The sequence below is a fragment of the Meleagris gallopavo genome, chromosome 7 (genome assembly GCF_000146605.3).
Source record: "Meleagris gallopavo isolate NT-WF06-2002-E0010 breed Aviagen turkey brand Nicholas breeding stock chromosome 7, Turkey_5.1, whole genome shotgun sequence".
NCBI lineage: Eukaryota > Metazoa > Chordata > Aves > Galliformes > Phasianidae > Meleagris > Meleagris gallopavo.
In genome coordinates, this window is record NC_015017.2 from 14,601,336 (window position 1) to 14,621,439 (window position 20,104).

Consider the following 20,104-nt stretch of genomic DNA (forward strand, 5'->3'; position numbering starts at 1 on the left):
TAGCATCATCTTATTGTAACTTAAGTTACTAAACTAACTTGTTTCATTATAGCTACTAAACTCAAATGCTCACAAGTACAGAGATTTGAGAGTTTCTAGTCACAGGGCTTCATAATTTCAATCTCTCTCTGGTTTTCCTATTAATAATCTATTTTAATGAAATTTACTGATAACACTTGCATGTTTGCATTGAGGATGGTTCTTTCAAATTTAGATTTGGGCTAATTTTTTTTATTGAGTACAGAAATACTGATATATTGCTAAAATATCACTAAAATGTATTATCTTTTAGACTACACATGGGCTACAGATTCTTCAAGAGGCACTCACGCTTGCATCAACAGTTGACCTTGGAAGTGATGTTTGTATTGCCTTAGAACAACAAAAACTTAACCAAATGAAGCCACAGTTTCAGGTGAGAAACTATGCTCCTGAAGTGCGCAAATGGTCTTACTGGTGCAGTGAATGATCATATACTAATCTTGCTTTCAGACAGAATTTGGAGCCACACTATTTACTTTTAATATTAACTTTCTGGAAGAGAGATTTTGTGTGTTGATAAGGTCAGGAAGAAAATATCTTGCCCTCATTGTCCTCAGAATGTTTTGTATAATGTAAGCTGTGTTTGAATCATCATACAAATGAAATATCAGCATAATGTTGTTGCCTACCTGGACTTGTGCAAGGCCTTTGACATGGTCTCATACTACATACTTGTCTCTAAATTGGAAAGATATAGATTTGAAGGCTGGACTATTCGGTGAATAAAAAATTGGTTTGATGGTTGCTGCCAGAGGGTCATGGTCTGAAGATCTGAACATCAAGTGGAGGCTAGAGACGAGTGGTGTCCTTCAGGGATCTGTCTTGGGACCAGTGCTCTTCAACATCTTTATCAATAACCTAGACAGTGAGATTGAGCACACCCTCAACATGACACTAAGCTTGCTGATGACACTAAGCTTGAGTGATGCAGTCGATGTGATAGAATGAATTGATGCTATGGAGAGAAACCTGGACAAACTTGAAAAGCAGACACACAAAAACCTAATGAGGTGCAAGATGTAGCACTTGGGTTGGGGCAATCCCAAATATGTGTACAGACTGAGAGAAGAATTCACTGAGAGCAGCCCTGCGAAGGACTTGAGGATTCTAATGGACGTAAAGTTGGGCATGAGCCAGTAGTGTGTGCTTGCAGCCCAAAAGCTCGACAGTATCCTGGGCTGCATCAAAAGAGGGATGGCCAGCAGGGTGAGGGAGGGGACTGTCCTCCTCTGCTCTTGCTCTCATTGAGACACCATCTGGAGTACTGTATTCAGTACTGGGGTTCCCAGCATGAGGAAGATGTAGCAGTTTAACAGGTCCAGAAGAAGGTCCTGAATTTGATCAGAGGACTGGAGCATCTTTCCTCTGAAGAAAGATGGAGGCAGCTTGGAGAAGAGAAGGTTCTGGGGAGACCTCATTGCAGCCTTCCAGTACTGGGGGGGGAGAGGGGGGAAGTTTACAAACATGAGGAAGACGCTTCCAGCCTTTGTCATTCTATATGCTTTGGAGCTGGTCAGAGGCTGAGGAGTATCATGCTGTTTCTTGCGTTCTCTGAATACAAAGTTCTAGTGAGTCAGACAGTCTCTGTTTCTCTAAGAGTCAGTTTTACACTTATTTTGATTGAAGGCTGTTTCTAGGCAGTGGTTGAGATTCACATGCCACAAAAGAAAAAGAATATGGAGGATGTTTTAAAGAGGCATTTCATAGAATCATACCATATCCTGAATTGGAAGTGACTGACAAGGATTATTGAGTCCAACTCCTTACTCCACATAGGACAAAAATTTTACATGACTTCAGGTATAAGAAGTATTGCTGTTTTCTTCCTCTCTGGTCTTTTTCATGTTTGAGTCTTTCACTGGGCAATGGAAACATAGAAAAAAGTTTTCTGATGGAAAATATTTTTGTAAAATTACAAATGTTGATGGCCACTGAGTAATCCAGGACACATGAAGTTCCTGGAAGCATTTTCAAAAGTTTTTGTCTTGCCATTTTGTTGTCTGATATTACTTTGTGTCTTTAAAAATTCCTTCAGCTGGGCTCATGGTGGGGGGGGGGAGGGGGGAGCTTTTTGTGTTGTGAAACAGAGCATTTATTTAGGTTCCTTAACAATAATCTAACTGTGGATGCTCATTTAATAAAAATCCCAAATTCATCATCATGAGTTTCACACGTGATACATGTTTCAGAGTCCTGCAAGTCAACGAGTAAGCTGTGCTGTTTTGTAGAGGGGGTGATGTTTGCATGCAGTACAACTGTGTAGGTGTGCTCTTTGATCTACAGCTGCAGAAACAAAGAGGTTGCAACTGGCTTCAAAGCTCTTTTTGCTGAATTGGCAGTTCCTCTCTCATTTGTGAGAGTTGTGCTCTCTCTCTGATGGATTCTGCTGAAAAAACAGAGTATATCAGCTTTTTAGTATGAGACTTAGAAATACAGTAGTCTTACATATTGCAAAACATTTTGTGCTGCATGTGACAACACAGCAGTCAGTCCAGCTAACAAATGTGGGGAACTTGATCTTTTCTGCAGTTTTCCCTACGATAATTTACCATTCAGAGGTTGTTACATTTCAAGTGGAAGGGAAATCTTGCAAATATTTGTGTACTTTCTACTTCTTTTTTGCTAGCGACTGAATGCTGAGCTTGAGTACATGATGAAATTATTAGAGTTGTCAAGTCAGAAAGGATTTCCTATGAAAGAGAATTCTGAAAGAATAAGTGAGCTTATTCACCTTCATCAAATGGTGAAAAACACAATGACAGAGTATGATGAGATTTTCAACAAGACATTTAAATTCCATCATGTTAAGAAAGAAGTGAGTAAAATCCTTTAATGCATGCATTCCTTTTGCTGCTAATCTGCTTTTTATTTTGCTGCCTGTAACCTTTCCTTTTTCCTCAAATAAACAGCATTTACACATCTGGTGATCAGAATAAAACTTACGATCTAAAACTGTGTGAAATTTTGTGAGCTTAAAATTAAGATCGAAACCCAAATTTAATTGCATGTTATGGGTAAGGATGTAATGGTAAGCTTCCATTCACATTTAAAATACACACTGATTTTTCGTTTAATATATTCCAGCTGGAATGTCTATCAAAATCAGGAGAACTGGATTTTCCGGAAATAACTGTGGTCCCTGAAGATGTGCACCATGCCAAAGCTTACCTTTTGAATGCTCAAAAGAAACATATGCATATCAGACAGCTTTATAAGCTGGTTATTAACCAGGGAGTGGATATCTTGTCTGCAGTGCAGAAGCCTGTGAGTAGAATTATATGACCTATGAAATCAATGATAAATATGTAAGAAGATTATAGAGCTAACTTACAGACATCTAGATGTACAAAATATGTATTTATACAGTGAATGAAATAAATACATAGCTTTGAGAATCCTTTTAAAGGGGAAAAAAAAAAACATTGACTCTATAATTTTTTTTTATTTCTGCTTTTAGAATTTGCAGATACACAGCCATCAAATGAAACAAAGCACCCAGGAAGGATGACATTCTTCATTGCTTACTCTAACAATCAGTTGGTTGTGCAGTTTTCATTTTAGACTGATGGAATCAGTATTGCCCTGAATTTCAATACCTTTTTTTTTTTTATATTCCCTGTTTAGAATTGCTTGAATGTTTCTGCAAAGAATCTGAAGCAAGAACTTGCTCGACTTGAGTGTGACAGCATTAACTGGGGCTCCAAAGCAGATAAGTATGAGGAAGAACTATCACAGCATTTCCAATATTATATCAATCAAGAGGAGATAAATGAGGTAAATGAAAAAAATACCTGTTAAAAGGGCTGTTGTGTTCAGCAATACATATTGCTGTTTGCCATTCTCCTAGATCTATTATGCATGTAGAGAAAAGTTAATTTTCGTATTGTCAGCAACTTCTGATAGTAGCAATAATAGCCTATGGTCTGTAACTCTGCAGAATCTCAGTATTATAAGAAGATTTTGGGCTGATAATGAAGTTCTTTTACTGTACTAAGAGCACTGGAAATAGAGCAGCTATATTTTCTTTGATTTTCAGCTCTATCAGTTTCATCTGAAATGTGTGGGTCTTCAGATGCTTTTTTTAATGAAGCTGAAGTTTGAAACAAAAGTAGAATTTACGAAAATTGTGATTATAAGGCTATTTCTTGTGTCAGTAAGAACTTTCAGTCTTCTGAGGAGAAATTCAGAATACTTCAGTTCCTGATATTTTCTCAGTAACCCAAGGTTTGATTTAGAAGAATTGTTAAAGGAGAAAGTGTTCCTTGATATAAGATAGCGGAACACAGTATTACAGAATTTAGGTTAGGAAAAGTTCTTTATGTGACTATTAATGTAGCATCATAGCGGGCCAATTATAAGTTCACTCACTATTTAGCAGATAAAATGTAAAGCCATTTCTCTCAGCAAAAATTTGGGATGCATACTCCAGAATGAATTTTCCTAGAGGGAGCTGCTTAAATGAGACACTGATGACATTAGCATTTAGATTTCATGTTCAGAATGTTTGAAGTTTGAATTAAAATATTCTCATTTTCTTGATGAAAACTTCTCAAAATTGCTGAAGAAAAGGGAAGTATTTGCACAACATCTTGTCTGTAAGGTTGGCCATATTCAGGGAGAATACCTTTTAAATTATATCCCATTTCTATTAGAAGTTAATATAGGAGAAATTTCCTTAGCAAAACTAGAATACTGTAGACGTATATGCATTAATTCACCTCTATTTTTGTTCGTTTTTTAAATTAAGAATCAAGAACTAGTTCCATAATCTTCAGGTTATGAACATTCACTTTCTATTTTGTAGTCCGTTAATTTTAACATTGGAGATTAATCTGAATATTGCTAATATCTGGCAGACTTCTGATAATTTCTTTCCTACTATATTTGCAGAGATCCAAAACACCACTGCAGTACACTGCAATCATTTGTGACAGAGCTAAATCAAGCCTCATTTAGCTTTAATGCTATGTTGAACCTGTACGTGAGGTTAAAAGTAGCAGGGTTACATGCACATGATAACCCTTGCACTGCAGAAGACTGTTTACTTTTATCAGTATCATTTGTGTTCTTCCACAAAAATTGCAGTGAAAGAATAACAGATCCTAAAGTAGGTTCTCTACTCCCCAGTCAGATCAATTCTTTCTTTTCCGATTCCTTATGAAAAATGTGAATTTACAACACATTTATGGTAATGAGCTATCTTAGTTCACAAGTCAGTAGGAACTGTTATTTCGTAGCGTAATTCTCACTTGTAGTTAATTCTGATAAGTGGTTAATAACATTGAAGTGCTTTCTAGAGAGACTAGGAATCAAAGCACGTTAGTGGAATTGTACTGTTAACAAAAACATGTTTAAAGCAGTTGTTTATAAACTGCTTTTTTCATGTGTATCATAGTTATGTGATAAATCTTAGTGACTGACATCTAAAACCCTTTCCACCATCATTCTCTGTTCATGACGGCCCAACTATAGTTAGGAGCAGCTGCCTGATAAATGACTATGACACAATGGAGAAGTCATAAAGTTCCATTAAACTTGGCCGAAGTCACTAGAGTGAATTAGGGTGCATAGATACTTTAATTCTCATTGTATTTTGCAGGAAATATTAGAAAATGGAGATATGTTTCAATTTCAGTTTTCTAACAATTGAGCCATACGTCGTACCTTAGTAAAGCTGCTGATATGAGCAAAAGTTGTGTACATGTGCTCAGAGGATAACATGCAAGTCTGAGCTGAATCTGGTTTTCCACTGAGGCTAAAAGAGAAGAGTGGCAGCAGCTGCAGACCTTTGACACATGAGCCATCATATCTGAAACAAGGCGATCTTATTTCACATGCTTTGCGGAGAGCCTCTGTCCTTAATAACAGATCACTAGCTGATGTATCTGTATAAGCCAGTGAAATAAACTAAAGAGAACTCTTACTCATCTCTTGTTTTCCTCAAAATTAAATCAGCAAATAAAGCCTTATTTTGAATTCAAAATATTATTCTGCAGAGGTGGTTTTATTAACGATGCTGTTTGATAGGTTTTATTATTCAGTATCTTTAGGTGGGATAAAGAGCTTAAACTGATTGGAGTGTAAGCGATAGAATTGGTTTCCCTTTTATTATACTGAGTGAATATCATCAGAATGTTCAGTGCTGAGATAAAGTGATAGTCCCCCTAGATGAAATGAAAATGAAAAAGATATCCCTCGGTGGATTAACATTAGTGTGTAATTATAAAGATGAATTGCTAGCTTTTCCAGCATCAGTAGCAGCACAGTGAGCATTCAGTACTCCTTGGATTTTTAGGGGTAGTACTCAGGGGGAGACAGTATGACTCTAATTTAACCAAAAAAAAAAAAGTTTCAAATATTTTAACTAGGTATTAAATTGTGGGTGTTCACCTGAAGCTGTTAAAATTTATCAAGTGTTGTTATTTTCCATGTATGTGCACCTGGCAGAACAGACCCTAAGTTATTATAACAGACACATTTTTTTGATATAATTTCCTTTAGATAAATATAATTTTTTAGAATTTATTCTATGTTCTTCTAAACACAAAAGATTGTCAGCTCCCAACGGGTGTGAAATTCACAAAAAGCTTTCAGTTTTTTTCCTTTTTAATTTTTGTGAACACTTTTGAAGAATTTGTATTTATTTTGGAATTCAAAAGTTAAAATACCTCTTCTGAGATATTAGCAGCTTACTGTATCAGATTTTTTTCCACTTGCCTGGCTCTTCCTACTGCTTAAAGGCATTCAAAAATAACCGCAATATATTTTGCGGTTGTAAATGAAATAAAAATTGTTTAACTTCCAGAGAAAACATACCATTTTACACTTAAATTCATAGTACTTTGAAGATACCTTGAGATCCTTTGTTTGATATGCCTCTCTATGGAACGCCACTAATGCAAAGAATGAAATATGGTTTGTTAAGGACATACCTGTAAAATGACATTGAAGCAAACAGATAATTGGAGTTAGAGAGGAAAAAAAGAAAGAAAGAGGAAATAGAATAGTTATTGAAATTCAGGTGCTCGTATACAGTCTACTTCCTGACCTTACAAAGAACTGAACCCATATGCTGTGAATAATCAGACACGGTATATAGGACTGAACACCTGTTAATCCTCTCAGAAGCAGAGCTTCTGCTATTACTAAATATTGTTTCCATCCATTTTATTTTCCAATATTATTTTCTGCTGTAGTGCAAGGATTATAGAATCACTGAATAGTCGATAAACCTATCAACTTTTTTTTTCTGTTAATCACTTCCCTGTATAACAGTAACATTTTATTTGAAAAAACAAACAAACAAACAGAAATATTGTATTGTAGGATAAAGGCATTGTAAATACAAATATTTTATTTGCTCCAAAATTAATGCCTCTTATTTCCATTTAAACAAAAAGAGAACAATAATACTATTTGATAGAGACAATTCTTAGCAACAAAAACAAAATGCTACTTTTCAGTGTACTTGCTACCATTAGCTATGCAACAACAACTTCTATGCCACTCAAAAATCTGCATAGCTGTCCAGAATGCATCTTGTCTTTCATGTTGCTATTGTTACTGCTGAAACCCAGCACCCACCACCTCACTTCAGTCATATCACTGTTTGGTCTCCATAAACACTCAGCAATCATCAATGAATGTCAGTGAGTGACATATTGTACACATGGAAGAATTTAGTGACACACCTTTGGTTCATACGCACTTTCACGTCAGACGGCATTCTGTCAGACTGCCCCTCTTCTGCCATCTGTCACACAGCAACAACTGTAATGGGATTTTGGTGGGGAGGTTCAACCTCTGCTGCCATACCATCAACATTTGCCTCTGGAATTGTGGACCATTAAAATAAAATAGGAGGCATTACTTTCAGAGCAACCATTGTACTTGCCCTAGGTCTGTAAATCACTTTTTTTTTTCTTCTGGAAACTAGGTGTAGGTATACTGGCTACCAAAGGGACTACAGAACCTGAAAGTCATCTCATTGTAGTTGAAGTGAATGCTCCAGGACCAGGCTGTCTGAGCACAATTCTCAATCTTAAGCTTTTTGCCTCAGCCATTCTGGAAACAATACTCAATACCCAGAATGCATTAATTCTGACATAAAAAGATTGTGTTTTCCCCAGTTGAAAAAAATTTTGAAGATATTAAGATGTTTTATGAGATGACACAGTGTTAATAAAACATTTTCTGTATTAAATATTTCTGTATTAAATATTCAGTGTTCAAACTGTGGATAAAAAGCCTGTGGGGGGTTGGAATAAAACAAGCTAAGCAGAAGAGTATTTTTTTTCTTTTACTGACAAATATGATTACTCTTTTTCAGCTTAGAGAATCATTTAAGGACCTCAAAAAGAAATTCAACAATTTGAAGTTTAACTATACTAAGAAAACTGAAAAAGCTCGAAATTTAAAAGCACTTAAAATACAGATTCAGCAAGTTGATACATATGCTGAGAAAATACAGGTAATATTAGAAACTTTAGTATTATAAATATTAGATTGTTCGAATTGCTATAGCCTATGCCAAACAGTCAGAGGAAATGCGAATTCTTTTATGTTCCCCTTGATATCATTTCGTTGTCTCAATCATGGATATTTTTAATTGTTCTGCTCCTTTCATTATCATCCCAATTCTAGACTTCCTATTGTTCACTCTTTTTTATCCTTTTTTTCATTATTATTTAACAATTTATTCTTTCCTATTCTCTCTCCTTAACACAAATAATTAACTAAAACCAATATCCCATCAAATTCATGAACAATAAATATGCGTATTTCCTTTTGCATCCAGCTGCTTTCCTTTCTCATTTCAACATTCTGGCCTTCAGAGCCCTTTTCTGTTTCCATTGCCTGGAGTTGCTTATTGGAACCTTAAACTCTTCTGGCCCCACCTATTCTTTGCAGTCACCAGAAATTCTTCTTTCAAATCTTCCAATGACCTTTTTAGAAACCAAATTGCTCTTTTGTTACCCAGAGAAAATGCTTTTCAATTAACTTGCAAGTTTTCTTTTTGCAATTTTTCTCAAAATTTCAGTAGCTTTTGTGATTCCGCTCTTACTATTTCTTGTCTTATTCCTTTTACAACTTCTTTTCTCCTTGATGATTCAGATCACATAATCAGTGAGGTTGGAAGAGACTCTCTGCAGGCTGTCTAGTCCAGTCATCTTGCTTAGAGAAAGATCTACTACAACGGGTTTCTCTGTGTAATGTCCAGTATTCAACTGAACATTCAACTATACAAAGAAACATGTTGTATTGTCCAGCTGAATACTGGACATTACGTACTCAGTCCCTCAATCATCTTTCTAGCCTGTTGCTGAATGTGCTTCAATATGTTCAGGTCTTTCTTGTACTGGGGAGCGAGAACTGGACACAGCGCTCCAATGTATACAGCCTCACCAGTTCTGAGTAGAAAAGAATAATTATCTACCATGATCGGCTGACAACACTCATCATACCAGTGTATATTTTGAGAATCACAGAATCATTTAGGAAGGAAAAGACCCATAAGATCAGCAAGTCCAGTCATCGCATAGCACTACATGTCTGCTACTTAACCATGTCCCTCATGCATCAAACTCACATGTCTCCTAAGTATCCCCCAAGCTGGCAACTCTGACACTTCTCTAGGAACGTTTTCTGGTGCCTAACCACTCTTTCTGTGAAGAAACTCTTCATGGCATCTAATCTAAACTTCCCCTGCTACAACTTCACGCTGTTTCCTTACCTTCTATTACTTTTCACCTGACAAAAGAGACTGACACACACCTTCCTAAAACATCCTTTCATGAAACTGTGGAGTGTTCATGTAGCTGTTTAGGGAAATTGTATGTATGTGGACAGTTCATTAAATACTTTATATTTCAAACTAGTCTCTTGTATTCCAAGATAAAATCAAGCACCTGTCTTTTTTACATTATTTTTATAACTGACATCTCAATGAGGTCTTGATCAACTGGAAAAACTAGAATGCAAAATATATGTGTATCTGTAGACATATACTATGTAATCCTAAAATCTACTCATTATGTTAAAGCCAGATATCACTAAGTAATAGTATGAATATGTTTTCCTCTGGCTCTTTGGGGTTATGTTATATTATCACTAATGTTGTTTATATCACATTCTTATGCAATATTACATATTGCAGGGCATAAATGACTATGTTTAAATTGACTTATATCTATCAAATTAAGAGACTAAAGGTTTAGTAATATGTTTTTCATATTTAGATTTGGTGAGCATTATTCGAGATCCAATGTTTAAATCATACGGATCTTTGTTATATGTTGAAAATTTAATTCAATATTTAACAATATGTTTATTTCAGTCAGTAGAGTAGAGGCCCTTCAGCTTGTCTTGCATTTGGAAATGCATCTTATACTACTTATTTTAAAACACAGAAGTGAAAGTAGATTTGTGTATTTTACATATTTTTAACTTACTATTTCAGAACTGGAAATACTTATTTGTGGTATTGATACATCTTTTAAACAGATTCTTAGAAAGAAGATAGATAATTTAGAGAAGAAATTAGTGGACGCTGCAACAAATGAACCCAATGTTAGAGTCTTCTTGGTGTCAATCAGTGAGTTACAAAAACAGCTGAATGATTTTGGCAGAGTTGTGGAGGATTATAAGCAAAATCTGGACCTCACAGAGCATCTGCAACTCATGATGGAAGAGGTACTAGTAAGCCTATGGCTGTAATTGTGACTCAGGATTGGGGTACATATAATGAGTGTTTCTAAGAAGAAATAAAATATGTGACTTCCAAATGTAGTAGATTGGTGGAAATATGGATTTTCTTCTGTTTTTTTCTCTCTAATTTTGTAGAGGTGGGGGGGTGAACATGGAATTTGACTATATTCTTGTGCTGCTATTCTTAAGACTGAGTCCTCCACTGCCATTGATTTTCGTGGTGATTCAGTACATCTGTAATCATACATTACTTTTGGGCTCATTTTCTGTAAGTATTCTGGGGCAACACGGAACCACAAGGCATTCTTTAACAGCTGTCAAATCACAAGAGCCAAGTCATCATGATACTCAATTTGTTAGCTGTCAGGAAGAGTTGCCTGTGAAGTGTGCAGTTCTGGAACTGAAAACATTTGAAACCTTAATAGCAGCATGATATTTTATGCATGTTATATATAATAATATACATTATATATATGTTATTATATCCATACATCTTTAATAAACTTAATTAATAAACTAACTATTTTTTTGCAGACTGCAGTTGGTCTTTTTTGCAGAATTCTCTAACTTGGTTTTGGTACACCTGAAGACTTGCCTTTTATTTTTTAAATTTATTTGCCGTATATTTTTTAAGTTTGTAGCAATACTTTCCTTCTTGCTGTACTGTGCTGGTGCATCTGTGTGTCAAGCACATTCCTGTCATCTTTGTTTATCTTTAGAAATAATCCTGGTCTCCAAGTTTATCTAAATGCACGATGAATTACTATCCATCATTAAGGGAATTTATAGTAAAGTTCGTTTTAAAATGTGTTTTCATTGTCTACTGATCAGATAAATGTCATTCCGTATAAGTTAGCAAACCAATTTATGTTGTGGATTTACATTAACACCCACATCCAGCCTCATACTTTGAGAAAAAGAGATTATTTTCCAGAGATAGCCTTGATGATGTCTTCTTACTCAGTGTGAAGTAGAACTTATTCAAAAATTTTATTTCGGAATATAGGCATAATTTTAAATGCTGATTTTAATGTCAATTAAAATTAAGTCAATTATTAACTACTTCCCATGATGATGTAATATAGATGTTGAGTAAGTAACAGATTAAATGATCTCTTCAGTATTATTAACTGAAAGTATTTATTAAAGGAACGTTCCAAAGACCATTCTCATTTGTAGAAAGATTCTCATATTTAATGACAGTTTTGCCAGTGAACTAAATCTAAGCAACCTTGCTTAGGCCATGATATGAAGTCTGCGAAGTTAGGCAGCTGACATATAAAATGGAAAGAACTTGGAATTAAAACATATTTGCAGAAACTTTAACTTATGAATCTAGTGTTTAAAGAAAATGGAACAGCTTTTAATATTTGCAACAACATTCATAATGAAAAATGTTGTCGAAGTTAAGCAGTGATCACAATATTTAAGGCAAAATATATGCCACTGATTACTGAAATTATAAGAATAGCTTAGTCTATTTTAGAAAAGCTTGAAGTGCTGATATTTATTCATTCTGATACAGTGTTTATCCTTTTCAATCTACTTCAGTGTCAGTTTTGCTTTGAAGATGTTAGTGCAACAGTCATTAGAGTTGGCAAGTATTCCGCTGAATGCAAAACAAGAGAAGCAATGGAGACTCTCTACAAGCAATTCAATAAGTTTATCGAGTCTACAGTGCCTCAACAAGAAGAGAAGTTTCAGCAGATTATAGGTCTGGCTGAAAAGTTATACGGTAAGTATCTATCTAGTAACATTGGAAAAAAACTCAGAAACATAAAATACAGTTGTTTAGGACAGAAGGAAGCAGATTTCTAGATTTGTTGACTACAGAATAAAACTTTTCACAAAGTTAAAAACAAACAACAAAAGCTTTAGAGTGTAGACTTGAAAATGTGAAGGATTTCAGGGAAAGTACTAAAAAAATAAAAATACAGCCTGGTAGTTACCTGGTTTTCCCTATGCAGACTGTGCTCACCCTATAATCTGAATGTGAATATCCTTGTAATATTTATGGGTTTGGAATTAAGACTTCATGGCTCATGATTACTTGTAGCAGACTAAATCTTTGAAGTGAAAGTATGTTAAAGAATTATGCATTAATGATGAATGAATTTTTACAGTGTTGTGACTAGCTAGTGGTATTTGATTGCTAATTTTATGTATTTTCAAAAAAAGGTGCACTGTTATGTAAAAATTGTATATGCACTTGTATCAATTGAGAACATCGATTTGTTGACTGAAAAGAATGCAGGTCAACCAACTTAACGTTTCTCTTTTTTCTCCAACTCACAACGTTTCTCTACCTGTTGAAGTTAGTTTATTCAAAGATAGTGTCTATCCAAATGTGGAAGGATAATGTGTAGCTTATAAAGTCATGTAACAAATCTGATAAGATTTCAACGAACTGTGCTTTCAAATTGCTCTGATTTTGTATTGGGAAGACTAATTAGAGAACAGATCTTTTTTTTCTTATTTTTTAACTCTCTAAACATTTTAAACATTCTTATCTCTAGAGAATGTATTGGCAGAATGGATTCTTAACATGAGCTCACTATCTTATTAGGAACGTTGGTAGAAAGAAGCTGCTTTGTTTTTTTTTTAAATTTATTTATTTTGTTTGGGGAAAAAACTTTTCCATTCTGCTTTTGTTTTTTTATATCTTATAATAGGGATTCAAATGTCTTCTAGCTATATAATCAGTCTGGTAGTTCAGGAAACAGTTTGAGGCCAGCAATTTTTCAAGCGGTGTCACTGACCACATAGTAGTAATTTTAATCAAGGAGAAACCCAGTAGAAGACTTGCAGATACTATGAGGCTAGATGTCAAGAAAACTAGTAATAGGTAGGAAAAGTGCATTTCTCTATACTACAGAGCTCCTTCAGCAAAATAAAACAGATTTAAAATATATTTATTGTATGGAGGTTATGAAGTATATTCATTGTTACATGTTTCTCTGAGGTATTGTGGCTTGTTATGTTTTGTGTGGGGGAGGGTTATATTTTTCTGTTTTCTTTTTCATAGAAAGAAGCTTTGTTTTCCCATTTCAGGTTTTGAAGAAGGAAAAAAGTATGTTGAAAAAGCTGTATTGAAGTACAAAGAAATCCTTAATTCTGTTGATGAGTTGTGTAGATCGCTGAGAGAATTTAGGAAGATTCAGGTATTTTTCTTTTGCCTTGGGAATATATAGTATCCGCATGAATATATCAGGTTTAGTGTCTGAATCAGTACTTAAAATAGAAGATCATCAATGGCAAAAATGAAATATTTCTTAGTTCTTTTGTCCAAGAACAGCAGTCATAACAAAACAGTGAAATGCCACTTCTTTGTGCACTAGATATTCACCCTGTTTCTGTTGTTGATTTTATTTGTTTGTTTTTCTTCTGGACTTCTTTCTGTTACAGCTTTCAAGTAACTTTTAGGGAAGAATGTCACGCTTTTCTCAGATAAGTGCCAAATTTAAATACTGCAAAACAACCTAACTTATTTCATAACAGGAAAAATCACACCAAAACACAAATTGTGTAAAAACCAAAGTCATTTAAATTAGAAAAGCCTGGCTTATAAATGTTAAGGATAACAACAAATATCTTAGTTTTGTATTCCTGTAAGCTTCTTTAAGCATAGCTGAATAGTTACAGGAGGTGGGTAATGGAGGGATAAATTTCTGTAATATAGACTCAGTCTACTCCATCCTACCTCACCCTCCAAGTAATGCATCAAACCACGTGCAGCGATACCTGATGGAGTAATTCTGTGAAGCTGGAATACATAAGATACTCAAATATCCTGTTGATGTTGAATGCTGTTTCACTTTATGCTGTTGGAATTTTTCCATTATTTCCCGTAGCATAGAAATTGCTTAACACTCACATTATCCATTAATATGTCTAGAGGCAATAAGAGATGCCAAGATAGAAGTGAGTTCCAAAAGTCTTTAAATAAATAGAAAGAAAGCTTTGCCTTTCATTGCTAGCATGAAGAAACTTCAGTGTATATAACTATTTTTTCAAGATTCTCCTCTCACATGTACCTAAATAGTAATGTGTGTACATCAATTGTTCCAGGTTCTGCCAAGACAGGGCTTCATCTTTTAATCTTTTTTTGCTAGTTCAAAATAATACTTTGATTAATTTTGCTAATTGTGAAGTTACCTATTTAAGAGAGTTATTTGGAGAACATTCTCCCCCCTCACACACACGAAGTATTCATTAATTTAATCTTTCATTTAGACAGCTCTTAGATATTATTAAAAGAAAAGAAGACTTATTGCTCAAACTGAGTATTATCACAAGGAAATTTTCTGCAACAGAGTAGTTCTGCAATTTTCTTCAAATGACAGATGTTGCTTTTTATAATAAATGCGTAGTCTAAGATTTTAAGACTAATATTTTGATTGTACATTTGCAGTTAATAGTTACGTATGAATCTTATGATACAGAAATAATTTAGCAAATTAGCCAAACAAATAGGCACCATGAGTATGGAATGCCATGAATAGGAATTCAATTTCCTGTCATTTTCTTCAAACAGCAACAATTGAAAGAAAAATGTCATACTGTGTATTCTTCGTTTTTCATTCTTTATGTCCTGTTCAAATTGATTAATATTCCTCAGATTCTTGGCCAAGCACTTGATTTCTGCAGCCTTAGGGTGCTTTATACTTGCCCTGCCTCTGAAACAAAGCCCTTAGCTTTGACATATGTTGTCTTTTTTTAACCCAGGAATGAATGAATTAGATTTTGTTGAATATGTTTGTCATAAGTAACATACACTTTTACTGATGATGTGCTACATCATTGCACAGAGCATAAGTCAGTGTGAAACTACTAATTACTGCCTTCTGTAGTGTGTCAACTTAACCTTCTTTTCACGTGGCAGAAAGATGAGTTTGCTGGAGAGCTGGTTACTGTTCAAAAAAAGGGAAATAGTCAAGAAGCATGTGAGGACAAAGCAGATGAAGAAAAGCATCAGGTTGGTTTGTTTTGACTAGAACCTCATTTGTTAGGAGGCTTTGTACATTGTTGGAAAGTTTATGAATTTTCACTCATGAGTATTCCTTAAGGTAAATTTTGTCAGTCTTGGTAACCTTCATTTGTCTTTTTTTTTTTTTTAGATACTCCATGCAACACTCTTTCTTCCCTACTCAGCTTTCTTTTTCATACTTTTTACTTGTCCGTATATCTCCTCAACATTCTCCACACAGAACCATTTTTCCTTTTTGAAACTCTATTTTCATAATTTTTACCGTTTTTTTTTCCTTAAGTACTATTGACACATTATTCATAACACAGCCATCTTCTACGTGACCCTTTCTGCTTTCTCAAGGGAGAACATATTCTGGACTCCCTTATAATAAGCATTAAGGAAGATAAGCCATAAAGGATACTGCTTTTAGTATTTCTTAGAACTCTAAAATTCATTTGACCTCTAGATACACAGAATGAAAGTATTCAAATTATTCATAATATGCTATGAGTGAACCTACATAACTTAGAATTTGTACAAAGAAATGGTGGAAGTTTTGATACTTTGCTAAGTCACAGATCTTCATCAGAAAGACAAATCATTCTCTTTAACATGAATTTTCAAATGTTTTTTAATTTTTTTTTTATTTCAGATGGGGTCAGATATATTGCTTATAAATTCAAAGTACGTTACTGAGAAGCGAAACAATATCCTGTCTCCTACCAACACTAAACAGGTATCAGTAGCATGTTGAAGATAATGCACAAAAGCAAAGTATTTAAAGGCTAGGTATACATTTAGAATTGTAATAAAAAAATCCTAGGACATAGGCATATGATAAATACAAGAGGTATTAAAACTGTGAATGAACAATGGCAGTCTTAGAAATGCAGGCAATAAAAAAAGGTTTGTTTTTTTTTTTTTTTAGAGATCAATTCTTCTAACTTGATGAACATTTTGAAGCCTTAGGGTACTGGTTTGTAAATGTATCAGACTTTCAGGTTACATGGGAATGGATGGTAGTATATTTAAGTCTTTACAAAGGTAGCATAATTTAGGAGTTGATTTAGAAATCTAAAGTTTTGCGAGATGATAATGTAAACCAATGCTACACGACATTAAATTGTGTTTTGTAGAAATTCAACTGACGTTATCATTCCCTTTAGTTCTATGTAGAACATCCTCTTCTCTGCTGATGAACCAAACGTACTTAATTTACTTTGTCACCTCTGTTCCAAGTTGATAGGGCTACTTGGAGTCCAAATTTCACTCAGAATTTTGTCTGTTCAAAAAAATAAAGACAATCTGGAAGATCATCTCACCTGGCAGAAAGCTATAGCCTTATTTTTTATTTTGCTAGGTCACAGTCCTATCAGTCCTTGTTAGACTGTGCCTCAGCTGCTGATGGGAGATGTGAAATATGGCAATTATGATATCTCCACCCTTTTCATCACTCCATACTTCACTTAAGCAGGTTCATTCTCACTAGGTCTTTTCTGTCTTAAATTTCCATCCCTTCTGGGAAAGACTTGGCCCATTCCCAATCTCACATCCAACATATAATTTTGTCTATGCTTCTGCAATCTAATTTTTGCAGTATTAATATGCTTTAATAATAAATATAATCCTCTAAAAATTGGTGCTTTTGGTGCTTTTCCTACTTATTTGATTACAAGTAGCAGATGAGGGCAAAAGCCCTCATGCTGCTGAAGCTGTCCGACAGTCTGCTCACAGCTCACCTGCAATTTTTTTTCACCAGCACATGAGCAGTTTCTCTAGGGTCATTTTAAAGCAGTGTCTGGAGTAACTCTTCCGTGACCTCTGAGATTTGATAACTATGAAACTGGCAGCACAGCCCTGTACTAGGATCCTAGATTAGTTAATGGAAGATTCCTATGTTGTTGTGGCTTTCCCATAGATATGTCCCAAATGTATGTCAATGTGTACACATACGTGTAGGCTCTTGAAATGAATGGATATAGACCATTAATTTCATTCAGTCAGCCTTTACTATTTGGAAAATTTGGCCTATGTGTCTTGTTTTTTGTTTTTTGTTTTTTGTTTTTTTTAATATAAATGTTCAATATTTAATATTTTCAAGACTCCTTTTACTTCTTAATATTTAATCTTAATATTTAATCAGATTTGGTTTATTAAATTTGCTGATGATTTCAAACCAAATAGCCTAGATTTTCTGCGTAGGTGTCTATTAACATGTAATTTAAGAGACTTGCAAACCTGGTTGTGCATAACCCTGACATGGTCACTTAGAACAGTGATGGTAAGGTTATAAGAGCTGGATGAGAGTCAAATTTGCAAAGTTGAGAAAATGTACTGTATGAGGATATTGATATTAATCTCTAATAAGAAATATTTTCTAGAAATAGCTGGCCATTAGTTAGAGCCTCAGTAAAAACATTTGAATACATGACAAGTTAGGAAGTATAAATCAAAGTTTTATTTTCTTCTGTGTAATTTGGAAAGGTGAAAAATTTACACTTCCCACCAACTTGGAAATTCAATTTTGATTGTTTTTATATCCACTATATATTCATATTGAAAGACAATTTGAGGGTTGGATTTTATCAGATACTTGTGGAAAACCTTTAACATACAAAATTCATCTTTGAAGTGTTTTGAATATTTTGGATAAAAGTGCAGTGAATGCTGTCCTCACCTGATTTTTTTTTTAAACGAGTAGGTTTTTTTATTCTTGGTAGAAAGAAATTAAAAAAAAAAATCTTAACATCGTTTTTTGTTAATATTTGGATGAAATCTCGAAACAACTGGCACAAAATAAAGAAAATACAATGTGCTTGAAAAAATATCTTGAAGATATTGATTTAAGTCTGTAACTCTTCAACAGGACAGGTGACTCTCAAATAATAGAAGTCCAGTAACTTGGTTATTAATCTACTTTCATTATGTAACTGTTTCCTATATAAATGTCATTATGCCACCTCCTTTCACATGTACACCCACCCACCAAATACAAATGCTATTATAAAAACCTCCTACAGGAAGTCCACAAGTTGCCACTTGTTTACAGATGAGATACTTTTTCTTATTGTTCCTGTTATAATTAGTACAAGTACTTAATTTAGTAGACCGTCCAAACAGTTTGAAATTCTAGTTAGCTGCAGCAAGCTTTTGTGATGATTCCTCCTATTTCTTCCCCTTCTTACGATACATTAATTAAGCTTAATTAGAAGAAATATTTCAAATATTTTTGCTAGCTTTCGTATGAAAAGGCGATGGTTCAAATGATAACCCGTTCTCTCTCTGTTTTTCCTTTCTTTCCATTCTCCTCTATCCCCTCCTAATTTAAGGAGAGGAATAAATTGGCTGATATTCCAATTATCTGCCCAGCTGGTGAGGATCTTGTTTCACAGGATACAGAGCTGTCATCTTCAGCCAAAGAGGATAGTTTACAGACTGAATTCCTGGCAGAAGAAATACCCTCTGGAGATGAATACGAGTGTATATCACCTGATGATATCTCTTTGCCACCACTTTCTGAGACACCAGAGTCCAATCTCTTACATTCTGAAACTGAGCTAGAAGAGCAACGCTGTTGTAGTTCTCATAGTCTGCATGCCAGTTCATATAGCTTGCAAATGCAGAAAACCTCTAGGGATAAAAGATTGATGGAATCATCTGATCTCTTAACAAGTTCTGCTTATGCTGATGCTACAAATACTAGAATGGAAAGGCCATCAGCTCAGCTTGAGAAGTTTTGTATCTCTTCAACAGATTCTGGTACAAAAGTCAGAGCAGATTCTCCTCTGCCTTGTAGTTTACAAGCAGCATCTGAAGCTAGCACTGCTTCCTGCACAATAAGTGCCAAACCAGCATATTGCACGATGAGTGAAGTGCGCAAAACACGTCTGCAGCACCTTGAAATTCATAAAAGCATGGCAGAAACACAAGAACAATTGCATGACTCAAATAACTGTACTAAAACCCAGGACAGGCTGCATGCTTTGCCTGATGCATTCTCAGGTTTCGTCTTTCAATCAGACGCCACCAGAAGCTGTCAGAGGCAGATGGTCACCCAAGAAGAGATTAAAAGTACATCAGAAAAGAACAGCATGGCCTGCCTAACTGGACAGGCTCCTAACTTCTCCCAGCTTCTGTCTAATGTAACCGTCATGGAAGGTTCTCCGGTAACTTTCGAAGTAGAAGTAACAGGAATCCCAGAGCCTACACTGACATGGTGGGTAGCTTACAATGAGAAAAAGTAAATATATCTATTAGTGAGACACCTTGAATCACTTATAATTATATTCATTAATCCATAGACTAGACTAAACAGCTTGTATTCTTTCCACTCCACACTTCTGCATGGTTCCCACTTTCAGAATTATTTGACAATTAACCTACTTT

General features: G+C 34.8%; 1 protein-coding gene across 7 annotated transcripts in view; it reads left to right on the top strand.

Annotated features, from left to right (window-relative positions):
• Positions 1 to 20,104, top strand: part of CCDC141 (coiled-coil domain containing 141) — a 57,845-nt gene that overhangs the window by 28,945 nt on the left and 8,796 nt on the right. For 4 of the 7 annotated variants that reach the window (XM_010713547.2, XM_010713552.2, XM_010713551.2 and 1 more), the window contains exons 15-25: positions 293 to 415; positions 2,669 to 2,857; positions 3,127 to 3,306; positions 3,667 to 3,816; positions 8,372 to 8,512; positions 10,546 to 10,734; positions 12,301 to 12,484; positions 13,801 to 13,910; positions 15,632 to 15,724; positions 16,371 to 16,454; positions 19,048 to 19,934. In XM_010713547.2, the coding sequence (XP_010711849.1) occupies positions 293 to 415; positions 2,669 to 2,857; positions 3,127 to 3,306; positions 3,667 to 3,816; positions 8,372 to 8,512; positions 10,546 to 10,734; positions 12,301 to 12,484; positions 13,801 to 13,910; positions 15,632 to 15,724; positions 16,371 to 16,454; positions 19,048 to 19,934 (2,330 nt within the window). The remainder of the gene's footprint in view (positions 1 to 292; positions 416 to 2,668; positions 2,858 to 3,126; positions 3,307 to 3,666; positions 3,817 to 8,371; positions 8,513 to 10,545; positions 10,735 to 12,300; positions 12,485 to 13,800; positions 13,911 to 15,631; positions 15,725 to 16,370; positions 16,455 to 19,047; positions 19,935 to 20,104) is intronic. The other 3 variants (XM_010713546.3, XM_010713549.3, XM_010713550.3) reach the window with 3 other exon arrangements.